The sequence below is a fragment of the Puma concolor genome, chromosome C1 (genome assembly GCF_028749965.1).
Source record: "Puma concolor isolate L17-30 chromosome C1, mPumCon1.1.hap2, whole genome shotgun sequence".
Taxonomy (NCBI): Eukaryota; Metazoa; Chordata; class Mammalia; order Carnivora; family Felidae; genus Puma; species Puma concolor.
In genome coordinates this window covers 80,651,689-80,672,890 of record NC_141674.1, presented here as the reverse complement: position 1 = coordinate 80,672,890, position 21,202 = coordinate 80,651,689, and the positions used below count along the sequence as shown (strand labels likewise).

General features: G+C 36.9%; 1 protein-coding gene across 15 annotated transcripts in view; it reads right to left on the bottom strand.

Annotated features, from left to right (window-relative positions):
* Positions 1-306: 306 nt before the first annotated feature.
* The window catches only part of ABCD3 (ATP binding cassette subfamily D member 3), a 165,468-nt gene continuing 144,572 nt past the window's right edge, over positions 307-21,202 (bottom strand). For all 15 annotated transcript variants that reach the window (XM_086717610.1, XM_086717616.1, XM_086717615.1 and 12 more), the window contains 10 exons: positions 19,994-20,085; positions 19,837-19,912; positions 19,645-19,708; positions 14,151-14,228; positions 13,979-14,044; positions 13,793-13,882; positions 13,197-13,316; positions 6,860-6,964; positions 3,850-3,906; positions 307-1,888 (listed from right to left, as the gene is read on the bottom strand). In XM_086717610.1, coding sequence (XP_086573736.1) covers positions 1,811-1,888; positions 3,850-3,906; positions 6,860-6,964; positions 13,197-13,316; positions 13,793-13,882; positions 13,979-14,044; positions 14,151-14,228; positions 19,645-19,708; positions 19,837-19,912; positions 19,994-20,085 — 826 coding nt within the window. In that variant the 3' untranslated portion in view covers positions 307-1,810. The remainder of the gene's footprint in view (positions 1,889-3,849; positions 3,907-6,859; positions 6,965-13,196; positions 13,317-13,792; positions 13,883-13,978; positions 14,045-14,150; positions 14,229-19,644; positions 19,709-19,836; positions 19,913-19,993; positions 20,086-21,202) is intronic.

Sequence of the window (21,202 nt, the reverse complement as noted above, 5' to 3'; positions counted from 1 at the left end):
AATTTCCTCCGTAACTTAAAATCTTTCCCAGGACTGATATCTTTTAAGGTCTCCTGGTTATGTGGCAGCATTTGTGAGGTACACTAAAGTTTGTAGTTTAACTTTTTTTTTTTTAAGTAATCTCTACATCCAACGTGGGGTTCAAACTCATGACCCCAAGGATCAAGAGTCACATGCTCTAGTAACTGAGCCAGCCAGGTGCCCTGATACACTGAAGGTGTTATGGTGGTTTTTCTAAAAGAGAAATTTATTCTGTTAAAATCAAATTTAACAAAACTTTTTTAAAAGAGACATTGGGTGCTAAAAGAGATTTCTGAATGTCAATTTATTTTTGTGTTTTTCAAGTCAAGATTATATGAACTATGTATGAACTACCCAGTTTTTAGATAGCAGAATAAAAAGAACAAGCAAAGGTTGTACAGGATATCTGATTCTTTTTAATCTGAACAGAAAATAAGTAAGTATACAAGTTTGCCAAAGAGAGTGGTAAAAACTGAAAGTTATGTATTATGGAATCAGTACATCAAGTTTTACTTTGGTAGCCGGTGATTCTCATAGTTAATTCTGCAAAAAACCAAAATCGGTTATACAGAAATAAGAATATAAAACGCCCCTTTCTAAACCCTAGTTTGATAAAACTGATTTCATATCTAGCTTATTGATAATATTCAGTTTCAGTTTTCCCTGTGCAAATAATACAAGTCATTAATGTGGTTTGGTGAGCTGAAATCAATTTCTCTTAGGATAGTTCAACATAATAACCCAAATATAAAAAAGCTATTCAAGATTCACAGAGATAAACCAGTGCCTAAGAAACATAATTCACCCATGTGCATAATCATTTATAACATATTTCTCCAACATAAAATCACGGTCAAAGACAGTGATAACATTGCATACTCAGTGCATTACTTCCTGTAGTGCATTCCTATGGCTCATCCGGAGTTTAATGCCGTGTAACCACCATACTTCTAATGAATGGGTTTCTACCATACACAAATCCATCCGATTCTTTTTAAAAATCTAACACTCTTAAAGACCTTGAGCTTGATATATAAGGACTTTGTGTTTTAATATCCCAAACATTGGGAAGATCAGGTGTGAAACATAGTAACCACCCCTTGTAAGCAAGACTGCACATAAATTTTTGTTATATCACCACAAAGAACCCTCAAAACAACTCAATACTGCAGATTGAGAGGGGCACATTTATGATTTAGCCAAAGAAAATTCAAATGGCTTTCCTGGAGTCAAATGTACCCCAAGACACATATACAAGGAATGAGTGTAGTGGTGGCAGCTAAAGAAATCTGCCACCGTGTAATAAATGCTATTATGCATTGATGTTGTACATTTTGATAATACACTGATTTGTTTCCCACTATCATGGAGCACAAGAAAATGAAACTCAAAACTATCTTGTTAGAACAGGATAAATGATGACCCCAGTTTTTAATAGGGTTCTTCACTGAAGGAAAAGATAGAGCCATCAAAGTCAAATTAGCTGACTTCAAATGGTTTACATCCCAGGATGAATCAGGTTACACTGATTTAAGCCCAATTTAATTTAGGCAGGTTTTTAACCACAAGAATAAGGACATTCTTAGTACATATTAATAATTAAACCAACATATACACAATTAGCAATCTCCTATATAATATTAATTGTAACAACTTGTTCTCAATCATTTCATAGCTAATTTGTTGCTTTGTTTAAAAACAAACAAGCTCAACTTTATTTTACAATGTACTGTATATTTCTAAGTGTGTTCTGTAATGAATTCATTGAAGCAGTACAGCTCTCTGGGTTCTAAGAGCCAAACTCAACTGTATCTTCTGTTATCTGTTTGAATTCATAATTGCCTCTCCCATCCATATGCAGGTAGTACTGTAGGGAAGAAGCAGGGGAGAAAAATCAATGACTAAGAGAATTTCCTTTTTGTCAGCAATTTATGTAGAGGTTATTATGCAAGAGTACGATTGGGAATTACTTTAAGCTTTACTAAAACCGTCAAAAGTTTTATACACAGAAAGGTAATAAGACTAAATGAAGACGTCTTATCTTTTTTAAAAATAGCAACAATATAATTCTGCTTGGAGTGGATATAGTACTTTCCTTTATGAGAACTAAAATACCAGAATTCCTTATTATCTTGAAGGAACCAAATGTATAAGCCTCCTACAAATCAGAATGCTTCTGTAACTCCACAAAAACAAGGATCTGATCTTGGTTGTGTAAAAACACACTGATCAACAGGGCAGTCTTGAATACTTCCTTTATCTGGTTTCCTGGATCAGTGTGGGACCTCTAACTTAAGGCTTTTGTTAGTTCTTGGTCTTAGCAGAGGAGGAAAAGAGCTATACAGAGTTCCTATATACCCTATCCACTGAAGACACTTAGGACGGCAGTTACAAAGGCTTCTGTTTTATTTAGTGGCTTTTTATTTACAAAAAGGACTTGTTTTTCCGTCTTCTATGTTGTTATTTCTTAGCTATTGTGGCCTCTGACATCGTAACGTGTCACCCCTCCTTCACATAATCACTTCTTGATGTTTTGCTTGTGTGCACCACCAGAAAAAGAGGGGAAATCAAGCCCAAGTCCTCTCACAGCCCTCTGGCTGTAATGTTTATGAACCCCTGAGAAAACACAAAGGCCTGGACATTTTTTAAACTGCTTTGTTATTCACTTTCTCACTTCATTCATGAAAAAATGGTCAAATTATGTCATAAGATCATAAAAAGAATCTTTAAAAGTCAAGCAGCTATACAGAATTCCATTATTTTTCACAAAACACTTTCATAGAGGCTATTTCTCTGATCCTCATGGTAATCTAGGAGACAGGAAGGCAAGGATAAGAAACTTTATTAATGAAGGAAGCAACTGATGCCAGAAACAGTGGTGCTTAAACCCAGGTTTTCTGACTTTAAATCCCATGCTCTTCATTTGATCATTTGTACACGATCACATAAACCATAAGGTTCTTGGGGGTAAAGACAGTACTCTGTATCCCTCAAGGACATTTATGTAGCCCAGTACTTGGTGAAAACGCTGCTCCATGAGGTATGTATTTTAAGGCACAAGGTACCCTATACCATTGTTCTAATTTTTCTCAAACCCGTTCTTCTACCTAAAATGTATCATTTAGGAAGAAAAAGAAGGAAGAAAGAGAAAAAGAAAGTAGGGAGGGAGGGAAAATGAATCAACAGGGTTTAGTTTGGGGTGTGATCACCTTACATCAAGAGCTGAAAAGAACTGCCACACCGAGAATGGCTCTGCTTAAGCACCAGAATAAATAGGGTATTGTACCAGTGCAAACCTCACGCAATCTCTGTGTAAATTATAGCGACTACTTAATGATTCTATTTTGTTACAGTGAAATGGTAAACATAGCCGACATTATTCAGTTTCCCCTTTAGAGCCATGATCTCACTAAAAATGTCCCTAAACCTTCTGCCATCTAATCCTCGAGACTCTTTCCCCTCCTGCCAATACTGGGTAGTGAGCAAAACTTTACTTAGCAATAGCTGTGATAAGGGTGTGTAAATTTTAGTCAGTTATTATACAACAGTCATTTATAAAAACAGAGAACCACAAGTGGTTTTCTAGTATCTCTCAAATACAATGAAGGCTTGTTTATATGTATTAGAACTTTCAAAACTGACAACTACAATATTTAAGAAAAACCGATTTTATTTTATATACCTGAAATAGAATCACCTTTTGTACTTCAAGGTATGTATTTAAAAGGGAACATACACCAAGAAATCTAAAAGCATATAACCACCTGAATGCACATATTTAAATAAGATAAAATTCCCCTATACCATTCAATGTTAAGAAATACAAACCTCATGGTGTTTCCAAAGAGACTTTCTATGTGACACAGTAAAGAGGGTGATGCCGACCTAATAGAAAGAAAATGATTTAGGTTTACATCAATAACACAGAATCACAAATTAAAGTAGTATATATTTTTAAGCTATTAAAATGACTGTCTTCAGAAGCTATAGTTAAAAATCAATGTGAAAGAGAAAAAATTACAACGGACGCCGATGTTCAAGGTAACACAAAGTACTGACCATTGGCCACATAACAAAAACAAACAGATATCAATAAAGTCTTTAAAAATAAAAAAACAACAGGTACTAGCATTAAGTATACTATTTTGTATGGAGCAGAAAATATACATCCCAACACATTTCCTATTTTACTGCGAAAAATATATGAAAAGGGTACAAGAACAGTTAAAATAGCAAAAGGTCAAAATCAGGAAAATTAAATCTATATAATATAGTGTTGTCTACAGTACATCTGTTTTTCCAATACAGGATCATAATCCTTTATTGGAACCCCTGTTTTGGAATAGGTCTTGGAATTCAGATTTTGGAAAAGTAGTAGTATCATCACCGGAGGGTTCTGGGAAAGAATTCTGTAATTAAACATATGAATGTTTCTGTGGCAGCATGTAAGAACACTGACATTGAGACGTCTAAGAGTTTAAATATCTTTTGTTAGTTCAGGCAAGGTTTGGCTACCCAGCTGAGCTTGCTGCAAAATAATGAAAAATCTTGTGGTTTTAAAAGGTTATTGGTTTTCATTTTTTTATTTTGTTTTTAATTTTTTTTGAGAGAGAAGGAGCAAGAGAGCAGAGCAAGCGTGAGCATGAGTGGGGGAGAGGTAGAAGGGGAGGGAGAGAGGGAGGGAAGGAGAGAGGGAGTGAGGGACAGAGAGAGAGAACGAGAGCAAGAGAGAGAGAATATCTTAAGCAGGCTCCACATCCAGCTCGGAGACCAACATGGGAGCGGGGCGGGGGGAGGCTCAGTCCCACGACCCTGGGATCATGACCTGAGCTAAAATCAAGAGTCAGACGCTTAACCAACTAAGCCACCCAGGCGCCCCAAAAAGCTTATTGGTTTTTAAACTGTATATAAAGATTTAGACTGTAATAAAGATTAAAAACAAAACACTAATCAATATAACTACAGATGCTTTGGATCAGTAGTTCTCAACTGGGGACGGGAGGATTTTTATCCCTTAGAGGACACTTGGCAATGTCGTGGAGACATTCTTGATTGTCACAACTGAGAGAGCTACTGGCATCTAATGAATGGAGGTCAGGGATGCTGCCAAATATCCTATAACGCAAAGGAGAGCCCCCCACAACTAAGGATTATCCAGCCCAAAATGTCAGAAGAGTGGTGACTGAGAAACTCTGCTCTAGATCATGGTTTCCTAAAATGGATCTCTCAAGGCTGACAGAGATAAATGCCAGAATATCCAGAAAATTCCATCATGAGTTCTAATTTTATTTTCATTTTGATAATTTTTTAAAAATTAGCCTAAGTACATTCCGGATCATTTCGACATGAGATTTAAGTGCCCAAGTCTGGATTTATACTTCTGCTGGTACCAAGTGATTACTTAAAGTGACAGCACTTAAAGCTTTTAATGTGCCGTGACTTTGGATGTCACGTGGAAAGGTTCTCAAATTGGTCAGAAACTGCATGACAAAATAAGTTACTAATAAAATACATTTCAGTGGTACAACATTTATTTAATCTTTGAGAGCTCACTTCAGAAATTATTTATTCTTATGATTCCACAATAATTGGATCAGATCTCAACTTAATGAAAGCATTCTTTTTGTTAGAATTGCTGAAGATACATAAACAAAATTCAAAATATAAGATCTGGACCTCAGACTGTATCTTTCCATAATTAAATCCTAAACCAGTGGTTTGGTTTCAGCAAAACAGTATTTAGAGGTCTCTTTAATGTTACCAAATTGAAACTCTGTTTTGTCTGTACTTAATTTGTGAATTTACTAGTTTTGTGGCTGTAAATCAGCTCTAAGTTCAAGGGGCTCATACTTGATTTCATACTTATACATATTCAATTGCTGTTACAGTAGTATAAGTTAAATTATCAACTGGGAGTCCCATAAGAATTTTTTTCTTTTAAATGGAATCTATGCTTTATAGGAGAATCACATCTTATGTGGGGACTCACAGCCTACAACTAAATGTAAGGGGAAGTCGCATGGTCAAAACTACCAGCCTCTAAATCATTGATCAAATGGACTATACCTATAAATACCTCCAATACCTATAAATCTGAAAGTTTATATGAACAAATACATAGAGAAATTATAAATGACTGAAACGGATTCAAGAATAGAAAACAAACCATTACAGAAATAAAATCAGTAATGAAAATCTTCCTACAAAGATGAATGTAGCACATGCATTCCTTTGTCATCATGCCAATGCTTCTCAAACCTTAATGTGCATTTGAGAATTTTGTTAAAATGTGGACTCTGACTTGGTAGGGCCAGAGAGTCTGCATCCTAACAAGTTCCCAGGAGATGCTGCTGCTGCTAGTACCAACACTGATGGGTAGGAATTCACACTGTAAATATGCGATATGACCTTTTATATGTACTATAAACCCCCAAAGAACAGCTACAAGTTGTTAAAAGACTCCTGTACTTCATTGACTTACACAATGCTGCGAATGGTTAGGATATACTGCTAGTAACCACTCAATAGTTACTTAAAGAAAGGGCTACCAAAAGAAACTTTGGTAAGAAAGTTGGAAGTGAGTTTAAATATACTATTTGTTTCAAATCTAAGATACGGCTAAAGAATTATATACAGAAATCATTTACAATTCTTTTTCTTTTATTCATATCTACTAATTATCATTTGAAATCTTTATTACAGTGGATACATCCTTCTTTGATAGTAATTTCGTTACTTAATAACTTGAAATCTTCTCTTTGGACAGATATTTCGCTGGACACAGAGTACACAGAGAAGAATGACACAAACCCTAAAACTGAGAACCTAAAGTGCTTACCTTTCGACAATGACTGTAAATGTAGCCTTCCACATCCACACTCACAGCACTTGTGCATTCATCCAAAATGGCAAACTGGGGTTTATGATAAAATAACCTTGCCATCTGAAGCACAGAAAGAAATATTTTGTGTAATCACAACATGCAAAAACTAGTAAGCTCAACTAGATTTACACTTAGTCTTGTAAAAGAAGTGCAAAAATTATTTTAACTCAAAAAATGTTTTCCCAAAACAGAAACAATATCAAAAAACCTGTTTTTACTGTCTTCCCAAACAAAGGGGAAAATGTAACACATGGGAAATACTGTTAAGAGTTCATCAAAACATTTAAGCTGTGATGTGAAATGAAGTTGAGTTTTAAACTATCAGAGACAGTTCTCTAAACAAGATTAGAGGGTATATATTGTAACCAAATCTTGGAATTCAGACTCTAGATGGCTCAAGTGCAAATAGTGTTTACTTCTAAATATTCTGTTACCTTAGTCATGGCAATTGATATTAAGCTGCCAATTACTATTTCCACCAATTATTTTTGAGTGCCCCCATTTTATATCCCTGAGGTCAGTACTGGGTGTGCTCATTTTTTAAAGGCTCTGCAAATTTTGTAAGTAAAAATTAACATCAAGATCGTTACAGCTTCCATTTCTTTGATTGGCAAAAATGCTGAATTTGTGCTCATTTATTTTCCATACGTATTTTATTTTCTGGGAATTATTTACCCTGATCCTTTGTCTAACAGATATGCCAGCTGGTCATCAGCCCCCAACAACGATCACCATGTTGCAAGACCAATGGACACTTTTCCATCCTTACCCAATTTATCTTCTCTGCTACATGCAACTCAGATGACCACTTCCTCCTTCTTGAGAAAGTAACAATGAAACCATAGTCTTAACGTTTCTTCTCACTTCTTAGGCTGCTTCCTCAGTTTCTTTTCCAGCATTTTCTTTTCTGCTGGACCACTAAATGTTGGGGTTCCTCAGGGCCAATTCCTAAGTCCTCTCCTCTTTTTCCTACATTGTCTGAGTGATCTCATTAAATCTCATTATCTCAAGTATTATTTACATTTGTAAACTCTCAATATGTATTTCTTGCCCATCCTTCTCTTCTAATCACAAGACTGATATATAAATATTCCTCTTTGATATTTCTACTTGTTATCTGATTTTCCCCTTAAAATCCATTCATGTACTCCACCCCCATCTTAAACATTTCAGCAAATCACACTATCAAACAGCTGCTCAACCTAGAAGGCCATGAGTCCTCCTTGATCTTTCCCTTCTTCTCCTTCCTTCCACATTCCTACCCCTCATTTTAGTCCATTCGAGTAAGTCCTTCAGTCTTTTGTAGTCCATTCACTTTACTGCATCTCCAAAATCATGCCCTCAGCCCAGAATACAATCCTCTCCTGCCTAGAGGACCACAAATGGCCTAGTTCCTCTTTCACTCCTCTCCAATCCATTTTCCCTGTAACTAGAAGGATTCTTCAGAAATGTAAATCCAAGAATTTCACTCTTCTGCTTAAACCCCTTCAACAACTTCTCACTTCACTAAGAACAAAACCCAAACTCCTTAGCATGGCCCACAGACCCTGCATAATCGGATTCCTACTTACTTTCTAACCTCCACATTCTGGCCAAGGTATGACCAGGATACAAGGTGTCTAAGGCCAGAGAGGCTTAGCACATGTCATTTTTCTTATGTCTCAAACACCGCACCGCACTCTGCTTCTCGCATCTTTGAAATTTCTGTTTAGACCACCTCCTCAAACCTACCCTGACCCCTGTCCCACAATCTAAGCGGGTCACTCCTTAACATCTCTGCAGTGCTTCATAGGTTTTGAACTGTGTGTTGTCTTGTTTCTTTGTCTACTCCTCGAGGCTAGTATATTTGCATAAGCAGAGATTATTTTAATCACTACTGTACACTCGATATTTGCATGAAGGAAACATTTAAATATTTGATAAATTAATGGCCAGAACATAAGCAGCTCTCTTGGGGTTTGTATCTATTTGATGAGGTGAGGAAGGGGAAGCATTAAGTATAGACTATGAAGAAGTTCATCTGTGCAGAGAATGAAAGGTACAGACGACAGAGGTTAAGGCTGAGTTTGCCTTTTAGATCAGGGAGACCTGGAATGTCTTTCTGAAAGAGAAGGACCAGAAGAGATTGAATACAGGGTGTGTGTCTGCACATGTGCATAACCGAAGGAAAGAATACGATAAAGTCAGAGGAGAGAGGGTCCAAAAACATGGAGACACTGAGCTTTTCTCAAGAGGAAGGATGACATAGCCTCCAGACAGAATGAGGGAGGTCAGGGCAGCCTAGTGCAAGCTCAATGAAGAGGATTGGTTATCTAAAGGTATTCCACAAATGCCCCTCCTCTGTGTCCCCATGGAAGTCTCTGCATACCTACCTCACCACACCCAGCACATCGTGTAAAGATTTTCTCACGTGTCTCTCTCCCACTCCGCCATCAGTACTTGATCCCACAGTACGAGATGGTGACGGGAATAAGTCCATGACCCCTGCAGCTGTACTGCCACCTGAGCTGGACACGCCACCGCCTACGCCTCGGTGGTCACCTTCACCCCCCGCCTTGTGTGGCAGCACACTTCACTGTGCTATAGCTCACCTTCCTCCAAACACGGGGTGCTCCGCAGTTCCTGCCCCAGGGGACTTGTGAGAATTGAATGGAGAGGGCTTAGCCTACCGCCTATCATCTATTAAGCACTCAATAAAAATGAGCTGTCATCTCACTGACATAACAGCTTCTCTTTCTCCTCTGAAGAGAAGTTGAGCTGTTCTGCAGAGAGACATGGAGTAGGCAATGGGGTAGAAAGCCTGAGATTGGTAGTTTATAAATGATACTCATGGAAAATAAGAGAGAGGGGCAAAAGTAAGTAAATGATCGCCCGACCATGCTGTGAGCCCCTGGAAGACTGGAAGCCATGAAAGCGTGGCGGTACCAACCCCCGTCACTCTGATCTTTCAGCTGCGCTCAGGAGCCTATGTACACAAACGCCAACGCAAACAACTGCTCTTGGGCTGAGGTTGAGGTAATAAGAGGAAACAAAAAGTGGGAAAGGAAGTTAAAGGGAAGGGATCATTTGTTCATTCCTTTAAGAAATACTACCTGAGTACCTTCTATGTGCCAGGACCTGGATTATTAAGTTTGTACTGGACAGAAAGGAGGCAGAGTCAGAAGGAGACTTATCAATCATAAGAAAAGGGAGGGGTCAATATTCAAAATATCAGGGTGTCTGAAGCAAGGAGACAGTTGCCAATTAGGTAAAAGAAAAAGAATTGCAAAAATGGATTTAAAAAACACTAAAAACTTTATGACAATGGTATCTCTGGTAAGGGGGGTTTTGGCCCTTCTTTATACTTTTAAAAATATTCCAACTTTTCTATCATACATACTTTTTCATAATTAAAAAAAAAACTTTACTAAATAGGAAGAACAAGAATAGAGGAGTAGGAAAGATAACTATCAATCAGAGAAGTAAGATATTGCAACTTACGATACTGGGTAGAGCAACCCTGGCTGGTAATGGCTGGGCCCAAACAAGTGCAGGGGAGGTAAGGAAGATGTTACTTGAGACTGTGACAGACAGTGAGAGAAGGGAACTGGACAGACAGTCCACTTGGACACTGGAGGCTGTATCACATATTGGTCAAGAGCAAGAATTCTGGGGGCGCCTGGGAGGCTCAGTCAGTTAAGCATCTGACTTCAGCTCAGGTCATGATCTCACAGTTCATAGGTTTCAGCCCCATATCAGGCTCCACGAGGACAGTGTGGAGCCTGCTTGGGATTCTTTCTCTGCCCCACTCCCACTCTCTCTCTCAAAAATAAATGAATAAACTTAAAAAAAAAAAAAAAAAAAAAAAAAGAGCAAGAATTCTGGTGTCAGACCCACCTGCACTTGAATCTCTGTTCTGCCACTCAGTAGCCTGCAAGGCTTTCCCTTGTCTGTACCTTAACTGACAGGGTTGTCAGGAGAGTTAGATAGAGTTTGCCATGCAAAACCAATCCTTCCCTCGTGTTATCCCAGTGCACCTTCCTTACAGCTGTAACTGAAGACTGCCTTGTGTGTGAGATAGCTGAGAACATCTGTATCTCCTCACTCAATTATCAAGGGCAGGCACCTATCTCAGTGGCTGCACAGAGTAGATTCCTAGCTAATAGTGAACTCTGTGAAAATTAAACCATAATTAAGGTTTTTTTCACTAAGATCATGGAATAATAATCTCATTTCCCTACATTTATAATGACGTTTTTCAAGGAACTTTTAGAAATGTGTTCACCAGACCTCCCTTTATTCAAAGGTATTACTCCATTCCCTCAAATTTAAACGTGACTTTCCTTACCCAAAAGTTCTTTTGGTTCATCTGTTTATACCAACCATCACTCTTACAGATTCACTGTTTGGGGTGGTTAGACCTTTCAAGCTTATTACTCCTAAAAAATTATAATTTTTATAACTTATAAAAATTATGTCCTCTCTTCCCTCAATTGTTTACTTTGAAAATTTTCAAGCCTACCCAGAACTGTAGGAACAGTAAAGTGACCACACAAAAACTCTTCGCCCAACTTCACCAACATCAACATCTGTTGCATTAGCCTTCTCTCTCTCCCCACAAACCTTTTGAAGGTAGCAAAGCAATATGCTCGGTTTTAAATTTCACAGTCAGTTCTGCAAACACTGGTCTACACAGAACACACCTGCCAATGGCTTGGTCGTGCAGCCCTGTCATGGGTAAGCTCCTCCATTTCCCAACCAACTCTAGAGTGGCTCATCTGGTTTTATTTTATTTTTTAATTTTTTTTTCTAACATTTATTTATTTTTGAGACAGAGAGACAGAGCATGAATGGGGGAGGGTCAGAGAGAGAGGGAGACACAGAATCTGAAACAGGCTCCAGGCTCTGAACTGTCAGCACAGAGCCCAAAGCAGGGCTCGAACTCACAGACTGTGAGATCATCACCTGAGGCGAAGTCCGACGCTTAGCCGACTGAGCCACCCAGGCGCTCCAGAGTGGCTCATCTGGTTTTACAGGGCTCCTTCTTTGGCCCTTGTCCTCTCCCTAACATATTCTCTCACTCCTCCAGACCTTGAACGTCTTATCTTCAAAGAAGAACTATCCCTTCTGTACCCTACACATAGAGTTCTTAGTTCAGCACATTTATTTTTCTTTCTCTGGATTTATACTGTGTCCATTTGTGAATCTTGGACATCTTCTTTGAAGTCATGGTAACAAGAATTTAAATTTGCTCTACTGACTTGCAGTTATTTCTATAGTCATCTACTAAATTGATTCCAGAAACCCCAATCACTTCAAATTCTCACTCCTACCACCCAATTTCCATTTTGAGTGTGGCTGACATCTCTTTTCTTTTGTTTATGACTCATTCTTCACTCTATCAATTAATCTTATGCTATAGCACTAGCCAGACAAATCACTATTAAGTTCATATAGAATGGGTATGTTTTGGGAAAAATAATATGCAGTATCAGGGAATAGGAGGCAACAGAAAAGGGAGAATAGAATCTAAAGATAATGAGTAAGCAATTCAGCAATAAGCCATTTCTTTTACTGTTTTTCCTTAGCCACAGTTCTAATTTCCACAAGGTTAACACTGGAAAAAAAATTCCTCTGGATCTGTGCAAACTATGGTATGCAGGGTTAGAAAATGACTCTTTAAAACTTATCCCTCTTAACAGAGTACTCAAGGTATCACTCTTAATATGCAGTGTCCTGTAGTCAAGTTTGATCAGGAATAAGTTTAGACAATCACAAAATTAAAACAGTTCCTTGCAAACCCTTCTTCATATTAGGAAAATGTAAGAAATCTAAATAATTTTGGGTAGCAGATACTGAGCCCTGAAACCAGGACACACATAATGGTAGAGGGCAGGGCAGGAACCGAATAAAGTGGGAACAAAGTTAGAGTGGATGATTTCTACTACCTTCTGATATTTCAGAAAGAACAGCTTCAGTGAGAGGTCAACAGGAAAAAGATAGAAGACATCTTGGACTACCATATAACCCAGGATCAATGTGATGGAAAGTTTCCCCAACTTTAATTAATCCCCAATGAATTAATAGTAATATAATTAGAAAATTTATGGATTTTTCAGACTTCTAAATGTACATGCAAGTTATATATTTTCAAGCATTTCTATTATCATTTAAACTAATCCATTCAACAATACTTACTAAATAAAAGATTAAGATAAAACTGTGCGCCTTGATTAATCAAAATATTGGACTGTAAGAGTGACCCTAAGCAATCAGTTGCCCTGTCATGCAATGTAGTCCAAGAATAACTTACCGCCATTCTTTGTTTCTCTCCACCACTGAGGACATCCATCCAATCCTGAACACTGTCCCAGCCTCCTTCACGTTCAAGGATATGACCCAACTGGACATTATCTAAGTATTCCTTTAGTACCTTTCAGCAAAATGATTAAAGATTAAATCACACTTAATGTAAACCAACATTCTCTAGCTTGCTTTATTTTTTAAACTAGAATCGCTGTAATTCTACTGCCAATATTACTTAAAGGGGCACATTTCACAAAAGAATGTGACACAAAGATAGCCCTAAATCCTTTACTTCCTATCTATGCTAACTTTGACATATGTGGTAGCTTAAAGAGAATAACACTATTGCATATAATTAAAAGATAAGGGCAATGAAAAAAAAAAAAAGTAATAGTTTAAAGACAAGGTTAAATTCACCAAACCATATTTAAGCAAAGTAGTTAACATCTTACCTCAACCTGGAAAGTTATAATTAATGACAAGGTTTTAGAAGGCTTTTCAGGCTAGGATAAACTACCTGGCAGTTAAAATGCTTAACTGATTAAGATAAAGAATCTGATATGGAGGATTTCCAGTAGGTCTAGTCCATAAGCATTTCCTTACTAGGTCAGATATCCCCTTCCTTTTCTGATCTTCTCTTCCATCGGGATATATCACTTGGTCTCGAAGTGTTCCAAGGGTCATATAAGGTCTCTGATAGTGGCAGAGCAAAAATCATTATAAGTGAATTCTTTAAAAATAAATGAAAAGATCTTTAAATCAAAGATTACAAAATAAACAAGGTCTTACCTGAGGAACATAGAATAACTTTCCTCTCTCAGGTTTAGTTAGACGTCCTCCAAAAAGAGGCCATAACTATAAAAGGAAAAGGAAGGGGGAGAGGAGCAATTATAAATTTCACCATGTAGTAGATTGTATGGCAAAAGAAGACTACAATATCTTGAGGCCAATTTGTACTTACTTCGCCAAGAACACGGAAAAGTGAGCTCTTCCCACAGCCATTTGGACCACAAATTAAAACATTGGCCCCGGATCGAACCTGAAAATCAGTCCATGAATTAATAGGGAATATATACTCAGTGAACATTTCTTTTGAGTCAATTTGTTCTTTGCTAACGATAAGCTTTCTAGTTTGTCTATAAATGTGATAATAGGTAGAAGCAGTGGAGGGTTTGGTTGACCTTTCATTTTTGTTTACTGTCAATATTTACTCACTTTTTTCATTTAAAAGTCAATGACTGCCGCTTATAAATTTTGAGAATTCTTGAAAACAAGTATGTGTGTATATGTTTTAAAAAAAAAAGCAATCATACTATGTATGTTCTATATGTTATTATTTAATAATATATCACAAATATTCTAAGTCAGTATACTCAGATTCCTCCCATTCTATTTTTAAATGCCTACAGTGTATTCCATTCTAAGAATGCACCCTCATTTATTTAACTACCTCCTTTTTGTTAGGTCTTTTGCATTTTGCTTTGCTCTTTTAGATAATACTGCAATGAACTGGAATCAGTGAGTGAATTTATGCATTGGTGAGAAATGTTTCTATACAGATCAGATTCTTAGAAGTATATATGCATTATTAATATTTACAAGTGCCACCAAATCACTCTGCAATGATGTAAAGTTAAATGAAAAAAACGTAATCAAGAGTGGTTAAGTTCTGAGCTTATGGTCTCATATAAGTGTTAATCAACCCTGTGAAGAATTAGAAACCTGGGTTAGAATTTCAGCTCACAACATTACAGAGCAATGTATCACAGCAGGAAAGGAGACAACAAAGGTATGAGTTACTCTAGCTGTGGAACCTGCCTTTGACAAATTTTTTTAACTGTTGAGGCCTTATGTTCTTATTACTTAATTGAATGAATACTTATAGAATGCTCAGTGTCAGGTTCTGCTTTAGGTAATGGAGCTACACTAATGAATAAAAAACAAAACAAACAAAACCTGCCCGTACCAGTTTACATTCTAGTGGGAGAGACATAAAATAAAGAATACACACAATAAATGAGTAAACTAAATAGTATCTTAGAAAATAAGTGCTATGGAAAAAAATATACACCAAGGTAAGGAAATTTGGAAGCAGTTAGGGGAGGTTACATTTTTAAGGTGGTCAGACCAGGACTCATTGGAAATGACAACTGGGCAACTTTGAAAGGAGTAAATTAGAGTTTATCTAGAGGAAAACTGCTCTAGCCTAACCCTACCCACAAAAAGCTGGTTCAAAGGCACTGAAGCAGGAATGTACGTATCCTTGTCAAAAAACAGAAAAGAGGTTGAGAAAACTGAGAGGGAGGAAGGAGTAGTAGGAAAAGAGCTGAGAGAAGTAAGAGGTTGGTGGAAAGCAGTGCAGGCAAATCCTACAGGGCACTGGGAGCCACTGAAAGGACTGCCTTTTACTCTGATGAAACACAGCCATCAGCATTAGCCACAACAGCCAAAGGTGGCAGCGACCCAGAAGGATGAAGGGATAAACAAAATGTAGACTATACGTACAATGGAATAGGATTCAGCCTTGAAAAGGAAGGACATTCTGACACGTGCTACAACATGGATGGAACTTCAAGAAATAAGCTAGACACAAAAGGACAACTGCTGTATGATTCCACTTACATGAGGTCCCTAGAATAGTCATATCCATAAAGTAGAATAGTAGTTACCAGGGGTTGGGGAGAGTGGGAAATCAGGAATTATTGTTTAATGGGTCCAGAGTTTCTGTTGGTTACGATAAAAATTTGTGGAGATGGTTGGTGGTGATGGCTGCACAACACTGTAAATGAACTTAATGGCACTGAACTGTTTATAAAAAAATGGTTAAAAGATTCAATTTTACGTTATGTGCATTTTGCCACAATAAAAAAAATTAATGGTAGAAAGGGATAAATTGTACGTTATGTATATTTTACCACAGTAACAAAAGAATGAGCTTCTTTTTAAAAATGGTTGAGAATGACTAGCCTACCACATAACTGATCTACAATAAAATACCACATCTTCTGTACTTCAGTGTTAGAGAATGAACTATACTGAATGATTTTTCCAGAAAAATGAACTATCCCATTTTCCGAGAAATTATTTTTAAAGAATCTTTTTGATGGACTTCCTAAGGAATTACCTATTACCTTTTCCTGTGAAACTGAATATAGTGAATATTTCTGATTATATATAGTAATTTTACTTTACTATAATGGTGATTCCTTAGGAGCTCCTAAAGTTCAGGGCTGTTAATTAAATGGTTCCCCACTACTACGCGTTGAGTCATATCAATCATATAGACCTTCTTCTGTTCCTAACTGTTCATTGTGGTTTTCACTGATATCCAATACTTCTCCACTCTATTTGGTGCAATATGCCAGGAAATCCAAAAACCAAATTTATAATGACATGTAAAAATAATAATAAGACTTACATACATCTGTAAGCACTCTCTTATGCTCAAATGTCTTGGATTCAGCCATAACTTTACCCCCATGGCTTTTGGTAATGGTGGGCAAACTTCCGATTATGACTCAGTCATGATAAGCCAGCGATAATTTTGCCATGGTAAAGATTTATAAAAATGTCCCCCCACCCCAGCTTAAATGAAGACTAAAACACAAGGGTAACTTTCACTTATGGCCTTTTATAGTTACGAAGTTCTTAATAACACTATAATTACTGAGGTTCCAGGATCGGTTTAAGGGGTCAACAAGCGCTCTGTACCACTATATTTTTACCAATAAAATATTCCCCCAGATATAAGACTTCATCAAAAACAGTTACACACATAAATATGATTTAAGTAAAAAAGAGAATATACAAAAGTATGCTGCTTATGAAGATTCACAGGCTTCTTCAAACATTATAAATGTGCCTTACTAAAAAAGTTAAAATCTGAGTAACTTACAAAGTACTATTTTAATGCCTACATTATAATCCACAAGTCTTTAATCTCTGAGGGTCTCTTCAGTCTACATCTGAATGGATAAATACATCTGTGGTGGGGGAGTTTATAAAGGAATGAGGGATAAAATCCCCTATCCTAAAGAGGTATATATTATCTTGTCATTAGGTGACCCAAAAGACAAAATAATCATAAAGCATTAAACATTTATTTTTTGGTGGCCAAGTCTGTTTTATTATGCCTCTTTTCAGGAGAAAGGAATCCTTATTTTCATGTAAGCCAAATGGGTAGAAAATAACTAAAGGTTACAAAGAAGTAAAGGATGTTTGTTAAATAAAGGAAGGCTACATTAAGGAAAATGACAGAAATAAAGGAGAAAAAGCCAAGTCTAACTTAAAACACCTAACTCAGAGAGAGACAGAAGAGGAATATATTACACTAGGCCCAAAGAGCACAAGTCAAAGAAACAGTTTCCACTGGAAGAGAAAACAAAATAAGAATCAACAGGAGAGATCACAGGTCCTAAGAAACACGGTCACAAAGTAAAACACAAGCAGGGGCATAACTAGGGACTCAAAAGACTTTCCAAGTGAAACCAAAATAAGAGCAAAAAGTAATGGTCTTTCTGAGACTATAGAAGTGAAGCTATAGGGACTAGCCAGAAGTTTATTAAGTCCAAACATAGGGACTTTAAAAAGAAGGGCTTCAGGACTAAAAAGAAAGTGACACCTTTAGCATGATACCCATGTGACAAAGTAGGTAATACCTCAGACAATAATCGGGATCTTTTCTATTCCGTGTATCTGTACGTATAGATCCCAAATCCATTCTCACTATGCTTAATCAAGTATACATCTGTATTGTTGGTGTAATCTATTTCTGCATCAAGACAAAGTGAGGGAAAGTAGGAGAAAGGGCCAAGAGGATTCTTCACTGGAGAAATCCCATGGCCCTCCTTCACCCTGGTGTAACAAAAATGGGGTTCTGAGCTCTTCTTTATCCCTGAAATCAAGCCAGGTAGGTGGCTACCTACTATGCCAAGGGAGCACACCACAATGACTGGCACACCAAGAATTAAATGAGACACTTCTGGGATACTTGGGAGTCATTCATTATTTACCAATTATATTTACACTTTCCCTATGTATTCTTGTGTTTCCTGGCTTGAAAATAAATATGGTAGTATATAATACTCATTGTCAAATAAGTTCAAAGTACTTTGCATAGCTAACATTTTTCATTTTTATAGTTCCTTAAAAAGAAAGTGGGGATGTACTTAAAAAATATACATTACTAAGAGGAACAAAATCGAAAACTTGCTGAAGATTATAACAATTGCAAAACAAATCCAGTAACGATACTTATTTTATCAACTACCAGACATTTCTTTTTTATTATTATTTTAATGTTTATTTATTTTTGAGAGGGAGAGAGAGAGAAAGTGAGGGGCAGGGAGGGGCAGAGAGAGGGAGACACAGAATCTGAAGCAGGTTCCAGGCTCTGAGCTGACAGCTCAGAGCCCAACGCAGGGCTTGAACTCACAAACCATGAGATCGTGACCTGAGCCGCAGTCAAGACACTTAACCGACTGAGCCACCCAGGGGCCCCAACTATCAGACATTTCTAAAGTGAAAGTAGTTGAAAAGACGCTCCACATAAAACAAATTATAGAAGGCCACTCATGTAGGCATGTGGAGAAGAATTCTAGAGCTGTGCTGTCCAATATGGTAGCCACTAGGTCAGTCACGTGTAGCTATTTAAGATCTAACTTATTAAAATTAAATTTTAAGTGTGGCTACTATATTGGACAAAGCAAACATGGCACATTTCCATCACTGCAGACGGTTCAATGGGACAGTGTTGTTCTAGAGAAATGATATCTAGACCTGGGGAGACAGCCTCCATGATAGGAATTTGTTACTAATCAACAAGATTTTCAGATCTGAACTATTCATAAAGTCGTAACAGACATATAACCTAATAGTTATAGTTCCTCAGGTCTGGGAATGTCTTATAAATCACAAAACTACGCATCTTTGCTTCTTCTTTTTAATAGCATCTGCTATATCCCCATTTGATTAACAGACCACACTGACTCAGCAGCACTATTCACTTGGCATGAGATGTTTCTGCAGTGCTACTGTGCTGCTCTTCCATGTTTTCAGTTATAACAAATTCTGTATTTTGTTTGTATAGGTATAGACCCTCCTGCACGGTCAAAACAATACCAAACCATAGTTTTTTTTTAACTTAGAATAAAATTATATTGCATGTTTAAATATTCATTCCTCACCAGAGATTACAAGTAACTATACCTTCTATCGCTTTCTTGAGACAGACTTCATTTGCAAAAGATTTTTTCATAGTAATACAGGAAACTTTAAAGTTCTGACAATTAAGAAAAATAGATTTCTAAGTGTTTCAAAGACTTACTTTTTAAAACAATTTTGCGGATTCAGAGACTAAGACAAGCCTTACGGTTATTTTAAATATTCAGAAAACAGTTTTCCATTTCACATTCTGAATCTGATCTAAGCTTTTATACAATCATTTAAAAACTTACTTCAAAATTAAGGTCTCGAATCAAGATATCTCCATTTGGCGTTGCTAAAGGAACATGATCAAATCTACAGAGGAAATTGATAAAAAAAAAATTAAAATTTTACATTAAATACTAAGCAAATGCAGCTGAAAGAGAAAGGCTATTATGCAGTTAGCAAATGTTTATGGTGCTAAAGAACTTTTCAATACATACTTTATAATGTTATCAGCATTGAAGATCTCTCCAGCACCAGGTATCAAGGGAATGACTTGTGTTCCTTCTTCAATACCTTAAGTGGAAAATAAGTATTAAAGCACCACATTATGTCAGCCAAAATTTAAACTATATGGCCCAGTGCATTCATATTTACCCCTTTCCTGTTGTGAGACCATGGTGCGTTCATATTTGCCTTGATTTAAATCCTTTAGTACTTGCATTAATTCTGTAATCCGAGCAGTAAAACTAAAAAAAAAAAACACACACACAAAAAAGTCCTAATGAAAACTCCAAAGGCCATCATATCTCTATTATTTTTGTTATTTGAGATGTAACGACATATGACATTGTGTAACTTCAAAACTTATTCAAACTGAACTCAAGTTTCCAAAATTATAATTTAGTTTAAATGAAATAACCTAAAAGAAGAAGTCTTATCATCAGAAAGTATGAGTGCTAATAGTGTATGCATGCTTTATTATGTTTCAGTAGGACAACAGGAACAGGATAAGGGAAGAGGTTTCATAGGATCCCCACCTCAACACATAGTTACTTCTTTTAACAGGTGAGACAAGAAAGTTGTATGCCACTAGAATTTTAAGGAAGTTTCTAGTAGATACTAGACTAGTAGACTAAGGACTAGTACTAGTGCATTCCTTAGACATAGGAAGTATGGACCAAGTTCCTGCTAGAATGAGCTACAATGCCAAGTATAGTTAGCTTCTCCGTCTGAGGAAGGCATTTATTACAAGTATGCCAAAATGCCTGCTACCTTCCTATAAACACGGACAAATACGGAAGATTCCTCTCTTTCCTACTTCAAAAGGGAGAAAAGATGAAGTGTTAATATTAGCTGGAAATCACTGTGGCAATAGAGAGAAATCAAAGCTAACGCCAAGACATTGAGGAAATAAAAATAACATGATGGTCAAAGAGAAAGCAATCTGCATCAAAGAATCAAAAGAGTGAAAATCAAGCAGAAACCTTCCAAAGGAACAGAAGCACCCCATCTACCATGAACCATAAAGACATGAGAAAAGTTATTAGTAAGCAAGAAGAGTGTCCGCATTCTCAAGAGAAACAGACTCCTCATAGCAGTAGACAATCTCCTCTATCTTGCAATGAAGCCCTGAACTGCCATAGAAGATAAGGAAGAATAAAGAAGAAACAGGCGGATGGGTCACAGGTCTGGGAAGGATCCGATGTGATCCAATTTCTTCAGAAGTACTTTTTACATGATGGTGTTTTTTACACCATACCAAGCCCTTTATATTAGAGCTTAAAATACTGAAATATTTAATTCCATTTTATGGTCTAAGAACAACTTCACCTAACAGTATGACCATATTTACAACTGCAGCCA